The sequence below is a fragment of the Selaginella moellendorffii genome, unplaced genomic scaffold, assembly GCF_000143415.4.
Source record: "Selaginella moellendorffii unplaced genomic scaffold, v1.0 SELMOscaffold_86, whole genome shotgun sequence".
NCBI lineage: Eukaryota > Viridiplantae > Streptophyta > Lycopodiopsida > Selaginellales > Selaginellaceae > Selaginella > Selaginella moellendorffii.
In genome coordinates this window covers 479,289-491,492 of record NW_003314347.1, presented here as the reverse complement: position 1 = coordinate 491,492, position 12,204 = coordinate 479,289, and the positions used below count along the sequence as shown (strand labels likewise).

At 42.6% G+C, this 12,204-nt stretch overlaps 3 protein-coding genes across 3 annotated transcripts; 2 read left to right on the top strand and 1 right to left on the bottom strand.

Annotated features, from left to right (window-relative positions):
- The first annotated feature begins 3,000 nt into the window (after window positions 1-3,000).
- On the top strand, window positions 3,001-4,585 carry LOC9656767. The gene is made up of 2 exons (XM_024661876.1): window positions 3,001-4,429; window positions 4,536-4,585. Exons 1-2 carry the CDS (start codon window positions 3,001-3,003, stop codon window positions 4,583-4,585), a joined length of 1,479 nt encoding a protein of 492 aa, XP_024517644.1.
- On the bottom strand, window positions 4,345-5,471 carry LOC112341572. The gene is made up of 3 exons (XM_024661908.1): window positions 5,367-5,471; window positions 4,917-5,295; window positions 4,345-4,862 (listed from the first exon to the last, which is right to left on the bottom strand). The coding sequence occupies exons 2-3, from the start codon at window positions 5,079-5,081 to the stop codon at window positions 4,605-4,607; spliced, it is 423 nt and encodes a 140-aa protein (XP_024517676.1). The 5' UTR covers window positions 5,082-5,295; window positions 5,367-5,471; the 3' UTR covers window positions 4,345-4,604.
- LOC9656766 lies at window positions 5,284-12,185 on the top strand. The gene is made up of 3 exons (XM_024661875.1): window positions 5,284-5,426; window positions 9,155-9,287; window positions 9,690-12,185. The coding sequence occupies exons 1-3, from the start codon at window positions 5,284-5,286 to the stop codon at window positions 12,183-12,185; spliced, it is 2,772 nt and encodes a 923-aa protein (XP_024517643.1).
- Window positions 12,186-12,204: the final 19 nt, after the last annotated feature.

Genomic DNA, 12,204 nt, shown 5'->3' with positions numbered 1-12,204 from the left:
TGATGGAGCTTTTATTATGGTTGGAAAATAATTTGGTCTAGTGACAAGATTGAAACATAACATTCCACACTTGTTTGGAATGCATTGTTTAGCGCATAGATAAAGTTTAGTGGCTATTGAAGTTGTGCATGCATTTCTTAAATTTATGATTGTTCAAAAGCTATGCAATCAAATTTATAAATGGTTGCATACTTTTAGAAAAAGAGTCATAGCTTTTAAGCCTCTAGAAGATGCTATAAATATATTTACATTAGGTATGCTTCAAATTCACAATGTATGTTTGTTATTTTATGAGGAAGTCTTAAAGAGATTGATCATCTATTCATATGCTGCCTAATATACTTCTGGAATTGAATAGTTTGAACAAAATCTTTTAAAGTTGAAATTATGAATATTGCTAACATTGCTAGGTATTTAGATGGTACTTTGAAAAGTATCTAAAGAAAATTTCTGAAAGAGACTTTTAGTGTGAAACACTTGAGTAATTTTGTGGAGGCTACTAAAAATGAATTTATCAAATTTATAAATGCTAAAGGGGAATAACAAAAACATGCCTTAGATTATACTCTTATTCTAGAGAGCAAAAAAGATGAGAGCTTGAGCTTTTGCTTAGATTTAAACAAGGAATGTATTCAGAAATTACACATTAATATGCTGGCCAGAATGGGAAAGGATATAGGCATATTCAATGCTACAAAATTGTTCAGCCCAAAAAATTACTCAAATGATAAGGAAAAATTGGATAACAACTTTTACAAATTGCTAAATATTTTACTGAACTAGTATGGTGCTTTTGTTGATGGGGAAAAATGTAAAGGAGAATTCACAAAGTTTGTAACTATTATGCAAAGTAATCTGTTAACAAAAAATGAGCTAGTGGCTTGGGAAATATGCAAAGATGATATTTCCATGATAAATATATGTTCTAATTTGATGGAACTATGGAAAATTATCTCTTTGATACTTGTGAGCACTACTTGTGCTAAAGGTGGATTTTTTTATCAAAATCAGTTAAAAACTACTTCAAAATGCTCTTTAAAGATTGAAACTTTAGATGATTCAATGTTTATCTATTTAAATGGTGATAATGACTACAACAAGATCAATTAGGGGCATGTTTATGATGCATGTCATCAAAAAAAGGAAACAAAGATTTTGTGTGATTGAATTAGTTGTATTAAAAAGTTTTTTGCATATAAATATCTATATATTGGGAGGTATAAATTAATTTTTATCTTGCACAATGAAAGTCAATTCTAATATTCACAAGAAGGAAAAGAAAGTTTGCCCTGCAAATTTGAGGCTTGTGGCAGTGGCAATAGTGTTCAGTAGCAGTCTGCCCTGTCCAAGTTTTGCATTCGTTACACCACTTCGTAGTACTACTCCTCGAGCCAACACAAGGTTCTTAAGTATAAGATAGAAACATCACTACGTGAGAAGGAATACTCCAGTTTTTTCTTTCCCACCACCTAAGCCTAGTAAGTGGCAAATTATATGACCTGGTTGAAAGGGAGAGTTCTGCACAGTACACACTAAAAGATGGCCATGCTGTGTGTTTGAAGCCGACTTTTCTCTAGGCCTGGAAGAAGAAGCTTTAAGTTTATGGAGAATTTATAGAGCAAGAGTACGAGATACAACAGGTTTCTATATACTATTATTCCCTTCCACGGCTGTGCAATAGTTTGTTGTGCAACAGTAGAAAGGGCGCTACCGAGACGAAGAAAACAGTCTTGTGTGTGTCAGATCATTGTTGTCAAACAATATTGATCGATCTGGAATGGCAGCACTAGTGCCAGATCGCTCCAGTTTCCCGTCTGACCGTTTGTCGTGTGAAAGTTTTAGCTCTTTGAAGTTGCTCTCTCCACTCATCTTCACGGACAGCAGTAATTAGCTCCTTTCTTCATTGATTCTTCTTCGTTTTCTTCTCTACTTTTTCTTTCTTCCTCCTGTGTAGTTCGTGCTGCTTCTGTGGAGCACCAGCCCAAGCTATACCACAAAGTCCATCCTACTGTAGCGATAGTCATCAACAGTATAGTGGTCATGTTCTAGATCCTACCGCGATTTAACGAGCGAGAAAGGGAGTGATGTTTGCACGGCGGGACAAGCAGGGCACAGGTTTTTTAGATTTCTATACGAGTCCCTAGCTTCCTTTCGTTGAGGGGTCAAAAGATTCAAGCTTTGTTCTTTTCTCATGAATATTTTTTCCTTGTCCTGGTCCGTTGTGTGTCTGAAGCATCTATCTCATAGCTAGGAACATTTGCAAGAGACCAGCAGAGCGGAAAACATTGATTTAAAACAAACATCTCGTATATAACACCCAGCGTATTCTTCTCGTCCCAGTCGAACTTCATCCTGTGTTCTTCCCAAAGTTTCCACAGGCATTTTATAGTTTCTGTTCTTCTTTATTCTTGTTGGTGGTGCCATGCAGATGGGTCGATCTCCTTGCTGCGAGAAAATCGGTCTCAACAGGGGTCCATGGACTCGTGAAGAAGACACGCTCCTCACGCAGTATGTCAACGAGCACGGCGAAGGGTCTTGGAGAACGCTTCCAATGGCCGCAGGTTTGATCCGCCCAAATCTCATTCCACTCCTTGTCTCTACATTCTCTATGATTTTTTGTCGTGGTTGCTAGATTCCCTCTAGACAAGCCATGTTTGCGTCGTAGCTAGTTACAACGTCCCTATTCCCTTATATACTCCGCTCAAGCTTGATGTTTGCAGTGTCTTTGTCGCAACTTGCAGCACTGTCAAACAAAGCACTCGTTTTTTATTGATTCGCTCGTGACGAGTCGCTTGAAGTGCTCAGAAGGCTCGTGCTATCATAGATTTGCTCGTGATGAGTAGCTTGAAGTGCTCGGAAGGCTCGTGCTATCATAGAACGAAAGTAGTAGCTTACTTGCTTATGCCAGCAACATGAGAAAGACATTCAAGCGGCTTTGAAGTCGTCAATACCACGGTCACCAGAATGCCCAGAATGCCCAGAACTCCTTGAACACTAAACATGGATTCGTGGAACAGCAGAAAGTTTCAAGGGGCACAGTCTGCCGGTGCCCCCAAGAGTACCGAGGTAACCATTCAAGTTCCTTCTTCCGGCTCTGCTCTCGCTTCTCCAACTTCTCCACCTTCAAGCACTAGAACCCCATATACCAGTGAGTTGTGGTCGGTTTTTTCCCCACATCCGGAAGTCGAGCAGCAGCCTTCCACTCCCAAGCCTTCAGCTCCAGAGCTGCAGCAGCTTTCAACTTTTTTAAAGTCTTCAGCTCCAGTGAAAAGGAATAATTCCCGATCACCAGAGCAGCTCAATCTGATAGCTTTCAGGCTCGCAGTTCTTGAAAAGTTCGCCACTGGCCTCGGGAAACTGGCCTTCGTCTGGGCAACTGTTGTTCTCCTCGGTGGATTCGTGACCAACATTCAGGCCAAAGACTTTTGGACGATATCGGCCTTGCTGCTGACTGAAGGAACGCGGGTTTTCAGTCGAAGTAGCGAGTTGGAATGGCAGCAGGCAAATTACAGCTTGGGAATTCTCGGCTTCAAATCGTTCGTGTCCGACAAGAGCGCCAGATTATGGGAGAAGTTCTCTGGAGTCTTGGACCATGACCACTCTGAACAGAACGTTAGCAGAGATCGACTTTCCAAAAAACCAGTAAAGAAATATTTACACCAGGGATTCGCTGCCAGAAGAACTTCGTCCGCCACCAGGATCATCAGCCTTTTCATGTACTTCCTCCAGCTTGCTTCCGCAACAGTCACCGTATGTTTCTCAGTATATCGACTTGCCGTGCACGACTTCAATGGCGAAGGAAAAAACACTAAGCAAGCACTTATGGTGTTTTACGCGATGATGCTGGCAGAAACGTCGCTATTCCTCCTGGAGAGAGCATATTGGGAATTCAAGCTTCGTTACCAGAGGTTGCTGGAAGTAGTCACTCGAACGTGTGAGCTTGATCAAGACGACATTGAAACCATGAAGCAGTACTGGTACACATTGTACTCACGATCGCTGAACGGAAGCGTGTTTGATGGCCTGGGAATGGACCTTATCGATTTCACCGTCGAGAAGCTGCAGTCAAGCATAAGGGAAGAGCAGCTCGGTAGCGTCAACATACTGTCAGCTCTTGTCTCAAAAGGAGATTCAATGGAAGAAACGCAACGGAGGATTGGTACCACGCCCGGAGTTGTGGAGAGACTCTTAGAGATGATCACCTGGAAGGATCCTAGTGAGGCCGAAATCAGGAAAGCTGCAACGATAGTAATCAAGCACCTGGTTCGTCACAGCCATAACTGCTTCAGGATTTCCGCTATCCCTGGATCCCTGGAGGCCATCACTTCTCTTTTAGCCGCAAGAGAGGAGGAAGTGCTAGAAGAAAAGAGCTACAGACTCACTATCCTCAACGGGCTAGCCGTGGACCACAGGATATGCGTGCGAATCGGTAACACCAGCGGACTTATCTCCATCCTGGTTGAATTTATCCAAGACGAAGAAACGTCGAAAGAAGTATTCCGTCAATCACTCGATCTTTTGAAGACATTGGCTAGCGTGCGAGGAGATTCTGGACGGTCTCTGCGAAAGAAGATGGTGTCGGTAGTGCCAGCAGTAAGAAGTCTTCAAAGGATATGCAATCTCGAAGATTTGGAGCTACAAGACCTGGCAGTCGACGTGATCAAGCTGCTAGCAACCGAGGACGAGCTTAGAGATTGCATTGGTGCGACTGGAGGAGTTATCCAAAGCTTGATGGCCATATTTACGAGAGAAACCGCACCGAACAGCGACCAGTTGACCATCGCCATGAGAGCCGGGGAAGCCATAATTGTGCTCGTTTTCCAGTGTCCCAACAATTGCTCGAGGCTCCTCATGCACAAAAGCTGCAGACAAGGTGGCGTTAGCAAGACCCTCAAGAGCTTGATCAACATGCTCACCAAGCCAGTTGGAGTCCATGCAGCCACAATTTTGCAAAGCTTGTGCGGTGACCTTAACGACGAAGAAAAGTTGGAGCTTGGAGCAGCCATATCTCGCATCATCCAGATGGTGCTGGAATCCACGGACAAGGAACAGCAGGCAGCCATCGGTTTGGCAGCAGCCATAATCCCCTGGCTCGACAGACGGAACTTTGAACAAGGCGTGCTATCGCAACAATCACGGCTTTGCGAAAAATTCACAGAGCTTCTATCCCACACAGCACCTTCTAGGAGCTTGAATCGTATCCGGCGATATAGCGTAGAGCTTCTGAACAGCTTGGTGGCAAAGGACGCCAGGTTCTTGCGACGTTTTAGAGAAGACGGTGAAATGGAGGCGTCCCTGGAAGCAATGTTAGCGACTGCCTCAGACGAAGAAAACTTCTTAACGTTTTCGGGTTTTGTGGGACTTACCAAGCATTCCAGCAGCCTCGAGGAGCTCGTCAACAGCGCCCTATTGAACTTACATAGGCTGTAGCTTCACCTTTTCCAAAAAAAAAGAGCCTCGAATGTGTCATGCTGTCAAGAATAAAATACAAATTCAGTTTCAGCAACTTGCTCACGTAAACTCTAAAAAAGAAAGAAAAAATTCAATTAACATCCAAAGAAGAAGAAGCTTACTTCATAGGAGATCCGAACTCTCAGCAACTTCGCTTACGCAATTGTAATTCACTAACTGAACTCTAAATAGGAAAGAAAACATTAATCAACATGAAAAATAAAGCTTCCTTTACTTCATAGAAGATCTCCTTTCTGAAATTGTGGTCACCACTACGCTGTTTCGAAACTTTCCAAGCATAGAGTTCGTACTTTTCCGCTGTCACAAAAGTTACATTATTAGAATCAGAACGACGAAGAGGTGAAATACAAGAAGTTTCAGGAGCAGCAAAACCTTTCAAAGGATATCATCCACCGCTCGAGTTTGTGACCTACATCAAGAAGAAAGACTTCTGGAACATTTCCATCTTGCTGTTGACTGAGGGAACCCAAGTTCTTGGCGGAAGTAGCGAGCTGGACTGGCAGGAGGCAAATTACATGAATACTCTCAACATCCGCTCGCTTGTGTTTGACAGAAAGCAGGCGGCTTTTGACCATAATCAGCACCCTGCACAGAATTCTAACAGTGTTACAGTTCAATTAAGAAAGATTTATACCAGGGAGTTGACGCCATGGTCTGTGGTAGTCATCCCGTTCGTAAATTTTCTTCCGACCAGGATCATCAGCCTCATTTTGTACATCCTTCAACTACTAGTCAGTGTCCTGAGGCACAAAAGGAGCTCCTCAACAACTTGATGGCAAGGGACATGAAATTCTTAGCTCGCAAAGAACTTGTTTCATTTCCACCATTTGCTTTTCTATGCCATATGGCTATTTGGGAAGCAAAGGGTTATTTATCCTTAAATATATTACTCCTAAAAAATATCAACACAAAAATAAATTGATTTCCTTAATGCAACACATGTATTTCATTGTGAATAAGGGATTACCTTTACAAAGCTATAAATCTTTGTGTGAATTTAATGCCTTATATGCCAATCACCATAGAGTATAGGACTTATATGAATGTTATGAGTGGGAAAGAGTTTATAAAAAAGATCTGTGATGGAAAGATGTTTACCAAGATATTCAAGCTAATCTTTACTTTTCCATTATGGTGGATAACAATATTGATAGAAGTTTGGAAGTTCATCTTATCATATACATCTCTTTCCATATGCAAGAAAAAGAAAAAAGTCTGAATAAAACTTGCTTTTTGAAATTGATGGTAATTAAAGGATGTAAATAAATATGAAGCCATCAAAAAGGTTTTGGAAGAAATGAACTTTAAAAAGGGAAAATTTGTTGCTATTGGAACTAATAGAGCTTTTATTATAGTTGAAGAACAATTTAGTCTAGTGACAATATTGAAACATAACATTCCACACTTGCTTAGAGTGCATTGCTTAGCACATAGATAAAGTTTAGTGGCTATTGAAGTTGTGCATGCATTTCCTAAGCTTATGATTCTTCAAAAGCTCTACAATCAAATTTATAGATGGTTGCATACTTCTAGAAAAAGAGTCATGGCTTTTAGGCCTCTAAAAGATGCTATGAATATATTTACATTAGGTATGCTTCAAATTCACAATGTACGTTGGTTATTTCATGGGGAAGTATTAAAGAGATTGATCATCTATTCATATGCTGCCTAATATACTTCTGGAATTGAATAATTTGAATAAAATCTTTCAAAGCTGAAACTGTGGATATTACTAGCATTGTTTGGTACTTAGATGGTACTTTAAAAAATATCAAAATAAAATTTCTGAAAGAGACTCTTGTTGTGAAACCCTTGAGTAATTTTGTGGAGGCTACTAAAGATGAATTTATCAAATTTATAAATGCTAAAGGGGAATAACAAAAACATGCCTTAAATTATACTCCTATTCCAGAAAGCAAAAGAGATGAGAGCTTGAGCTTTTGCTTAGATTTAAACAAGGAATGTATTTAGAAATTATACATTGATATGCTGGCCAGAATGGGAAAGGATATAGGCATATTCAATGCTACAAAAATTTTCAGCCCAAAGAATTACTCAAATGATAAGGAAAACTTGGATAACAACTCTTATAAATGGCTAAATATCTTTCTGAACCAATATGGTCCTTTTGTTGATAGGGAAAAATGTAAAAGAGAACTCACAAAGTTTGTAACTATTATGCAAAATAATCTGTTAACAAAAAATGGGTTAGTGGCTTGGCAAATATGCAAAGATGATATTTCTATAACAGATATATATTCTAATTTGATGGAATTATCTCTTTGATACTTGTGAGCATTATTTGTGCTGAAGGTGGATTTTCTTATCAAAATCAATTAAAAACTACTTCAAAATTCTTTCTAAAGATTGAAACTTTAAATGATTTGATATTCATCTATTTAAATGGTGATAATGACAACAACAAGATCAATTAGGGGCATGTTTATGATGCATGGCATCAAAAAAAGGAAAAAGGATTTTGTGTGATTGAATTAGTTGATAAATATTTATATATTGGGAGGTATAAATTAATTTTTATCTTGCACAATGAAAGACAATTGTAATATTCACAAGAAGGAAATGAAAATTTGCCCTACAAAATGTTAAACTTAATTGCCCTGCAAATTTGAGGCTTGTGGCAGTGGCAATAGTGTTCAGTAGCAGTCTGCCCTGTCCAAGCTTTGCGTTCGTTACACCACTTCGTAGTACTACTCCTCGAGCCAGCTCAAGGTTCTTAAGTATAAGATAGAAACATCACTATGTGAGAAGGAATACTCCAGTTTTTTCTTTCCCACCACCTAAGCCTAGTAAGTGGCAAACTATATGACCTGGTTGAAAGGGAGAGTTCTGCGCAGTACACACTAAAAGATGGCCATGCCGTGTGTTTGAAGCCGACTTTGGAAGAAGAAGCTTTAAGTTTATGGAGAATTTATAGAGCAAGAGTACGAGATACAACAGGTTTCTATATACTATTATTCCCTTCCATGGCTGTGAGATAGTTTGTTGTGCAACAGTAGAAAGGGCGGTACCAAGACGAAGAAAACAGTCGTGTGTGTGTGAGATCATTGTTGTCAAACAACATTGATCGATCTGGAATCGCAGCACTAGTGCTCCAGTTTCTCGTCTGACCGTTTGTCGTGTGAAAGTTTTAGCTCTTTGAAGTTGCTCTCTCCACGCATCTTCACGGACAGCAGTAATTAGCTCCTTTCTTCGTCTTCTTCATTGATTCTTCATCGTTTTCTTCTCTACTTTTTCTTTCTTCAACCTGTGTAGTTCGTGCTGCTTCTGTGGAGCACCAGCCCAAGCTATACCACAAAGTCCATCCTACTGTAGCGATAGTCATCAACAGTATAGTGGTCATGTTCTAGATCCTACCGCGATTTAACGAGCGAGAAAGGGAGTGATGTTTGCATGGCGGGCACAGGTTTTTTAGATTTCTATACGAGTCTCTAGCTTCCTTTCGTTAAGGGGTCAAAAGATTCAAACTTTGTTCTTTTCTCACTAGAAACATTTGCAAGAGACCAGCAGAGCGGAAAACATTGATTTAAAACAAACATCTCGTATATAACACCCAGCGTATTCTTCTCGTCCCAGTCGAACTTCATCCTGTGTTCTTCCCAAAGCTTCCACAGGCATTTTCTAGTTTCTGTTCTTCTTTATCCTTGTTGGTGGTGCCATGCAGATGGGTCGATCTCCTTGCTGCGAGAAAATCGGTCTCAACAGGGGTCCATGGACTCGTGAAGAAGACGCGCTCCTCATGCAGTATGTCAACGAGCACGGCGAAGGGTCTTGGAGAACGCTTCCAAAGGCCGCAGGTTTGATCCGCCCAAATCTCATTCCACTCCTTGTCTCTACATTCTCTAAGATTTTTTGTCGTGGTTGCTAGATTCCCTCTAGACAAGCCATGTTTGCGTCGTAGCTAGTTACAACGTCCCTATTCCCTTATATACTCCGCTCAAGCTTGATGTTTGCAGTGTCTTTGTCGCAACTTGCAGCACTGTCAAACAAAGCACTCGTTTTTTATTGATTCGCTCGTGACGAGTCGCTTGAAGTGCTCAGAAGGCTCGTGCTATCATAGATTTGCTCGTGATGAGTAGCTTGAAGTGCTCGGAAGGCTCGTGCTATCATAGAACGAAAGTAGTAGCTTACTTGCTTATGCCAGCAACATGAGAAAGACATTCAAGCGGCTTTGAAGTCGTCAATACCACGGTCACCAGAATGCCCAGAATGCCCAGAACTCCTTGAACACTAAACATGGATTCGTGGAACAGCAGAAAGTTTCAAGGGGCACAGTCTGCCGGTGCCCCCAAGAGTACCGTTCACTTTGCGGACGAGGTAACCATTCAAGTTCCTTCTTCCGGCTCTGCTCTCGCTTCTCCACCTTCAAGCACTTGAACCCTCAATACCAGTGCGTTGTCGTCCCACATCCGGACGTCGAGCAGCAGCCTTCCACTCCCAAGCCTTCAGCTCCAGAGCTGCAGCAGCTTTCCACTTTTTTAAAGTCTTCAGCTCCAGTGGAAAGGAATAATTCCCGATCACCAGAGCAGCTAAATCTGATAGCTTTCAGGCTCGCAGTTCTTGAAAAGTTCGCCACTGGCCTCGGGAAACTGGCCTTCGTCTGGGCAACTGTTGTTCTCCTCGGTGGATTCGTGAGCAACATTCCGGCCAAAGACTTTTGGACGATCTCGGCCTTGCTGCTGACTGAAGGAACGCGGGTTTTCAGTCGAAGTAGCGAGTTGGAATGGCAGCAGGCAAATTACAGCTTGGGAATTCTCGGCTTCAGATCGTTCCTGTTCGACAAGAGCGCCAGATTATGGGAGAAGTTCTCTGGAGTCTTGGACCATGACCACTCTGAACAGAACGTGAGTAGAGATCGACTTTCCAAAAAACCAGTAAAGAAAGATTTACACCAGGGATTCGCTGCCAGAAGAATTTGGTGCGTGGGAAGCGCGTATGTAAAGTTCCTCCCCACCAGGATCATCAGCCTTTTCATGTACTTCCTCCAGCTTGCTTCTGCAACAGTCACCGCATGTTTCTCAGTATATCGACTTGCCGAGCACGGCTTCAATGCCCAAGGAAACAACACTGAGCAAGCACTTACTGTGTTTTACGCGATGATGCTGGCAGAAACGTCGCTATTCCTCCTGGAGAGAACATATTGGGAATTCAAGCTTCGTTACCAGAGGTTGCTGGAAGTAGTCACTCGAACATGTGAGCTTGATCAAGACGACATTGAAACCATGAAGCAGTACTGGTACACATTGTACTCACGATCGCTGAACGGAAGCGTGTTTGATGGCCTGGGAATGGACCTTATCGATTTCACCGTCGAGAAGCTGCAGTCAAGCATAAGGGAAGAGCAGCTCGGTAGCGTCAACATACTGTCAGCTCTTGTCTCAAAAGGAGATTCAATGGAAGAAACGCAACGGAGGATTGGTACCACGCCCGGAGTTGTGGAGAGACTCTTAGAGATGATCACCTGGAAGGATCCTAGTGAGGCCGAAATCAGGAAAGCTGCAACCATAGTAATCAAGCACCTGGTTCGTCACAGCCATAACTGCTTCAGGATTTCCGCTATCCCTGGATCCCTGGAGGCCCTCACTGCTCTTTTACCCGAAAGACAGGAGGAAGTGCTAGAAGAAAAGAGCTACAGACTCACTATCCTCAACGGGCTAGCCGTGGATTACAGGACATGCGTGCGAATCGGTCACACCAGCGGACTTCTCTCCATCCTGGTTGAATTTATCCAAGACGAAGTACGAACGTCGAAAGAAGTATTCCGTCCATCACTCGATCTTTTGAAGACATTGGCTAGCGTGCGAGGAGATTCTGGACGGTCTCTGCGAAAGAAGATGGTGTCGGTAGTGCCAGCAGTAAGAAGTCTTCAAAGGATATGCAATCTCGAAGATTTGGAGCTACAAGACCTGGCAGTCGACGTGATCAAGCTGCTAGCAACCGAGGACGAGCTTAGAGATTGCATTGGTGCGACTGGAGGAGTTATCCAAAGCTTGATGGCCATATTTACGAGAGAAACCGCACCGAACAGCGACCAGTTGACCGGTGGCATGAGAGCCGGGGAAGCCATAATTGTGCTCGTTTTCCAGTGTCCCAACAATTGCTCGAGGCTCCTCATGCACAAAAGCTGCAGACAAGGTGGCGTTAGCAAGACCCTCAAGAGCTTGATCAACATGCTCACCAAGCCAGTTGGAGTCCATGCAGCCACAATTTTGCAAAGCTTGTGCGGTGACCTTAACGACGAAGAAAAGTTGGAGCTTGGAGCAGCCATATCTCGCATCATCCAGATGGTGCTGGAATCCACGGACAAGGAACAGCAGGCAGCCATCGGTTTGGCAGCAGCCATAATCCCCTGGCTCGACAGACGGAACTTTGAACAAGGCGTGCTATCGCAACAATCACGGCTTTGCGAAAAATTCACAGAGCTTCTATCCCACACAGCACCTTCTAGGAGCTTGAATCGTATCCGGCGATATAGCGTAGAGCTTCTGAACAGCTTGGTGGCAAAGGACGCCAGGTTCTTGCGACGTTTTAGAGAAGACGGTGAAATGGAGGCGTCCCTGGGAGCAATGTTAGCGACTGCCTCAGACGAAGAAAACTTCTTAACGTTTTCGGATTTTGTGGGACTTACCAAGCATTCCAGCAGCCTCGAGGAGCTCGTCAACAGCGCCCTATTGAACTTACACAGGGCTGGGTAGCTTCACCTTTTCCAAAAGA

Bases quoted from the DNA above. Each gene is read 5' to 3' on its own strand.
- LOC112341572 (XM_024661908.1), bottom strand. From the start codon at position 5,081: ATGGCTGCTGCCAAACCGATGGCTGCCTGCTGTTCCTTGTCCGTGGAT. The intron at 4,863-4,916 runs GTGAGCATGTTG...CCTTGTCTGCAG, and splicing joins CATGGACTCCAACTGGCTTG to CTTTTGTGCATGAGGAGCCT.
- LOC9656766 (XM_024661875.1), top strand. From the start codon at position 5,284: ATGGAGGCGTCCCTGGAAGCAATGTTAGCGACTGCCTCAGACGAAGAA. The intron at 5,427-9,154 runs GTAGCTTCACCT...GGTGCCATGCAG, and splicing joins CTATTGAACTTACATAGGCT to ATGGGTCGATCTCCTTGCTG. The intron at 9,288-9,689 runs GTTTGATCCGCC...CACGGTCACCAG, and splicing joins AACGCTTCCAAAGGCCGCAG to AATGCCCAGAATGCCCAGAA.
- LOC9656767 (XM_024661876.1), top strand. From the start codon at position 3,001: ATGGATTCGTGGAACAGCAGAAAGTTTCAAGGGGCACAGTCTGCCGGT. The intron at 4,430-4,535 runs GTAACACCAGCG...GACATTGGCTAG, and splicing joins CAGGATATGCGTGCGAATCG to CGTGCGAGGAGATTCTGGAC.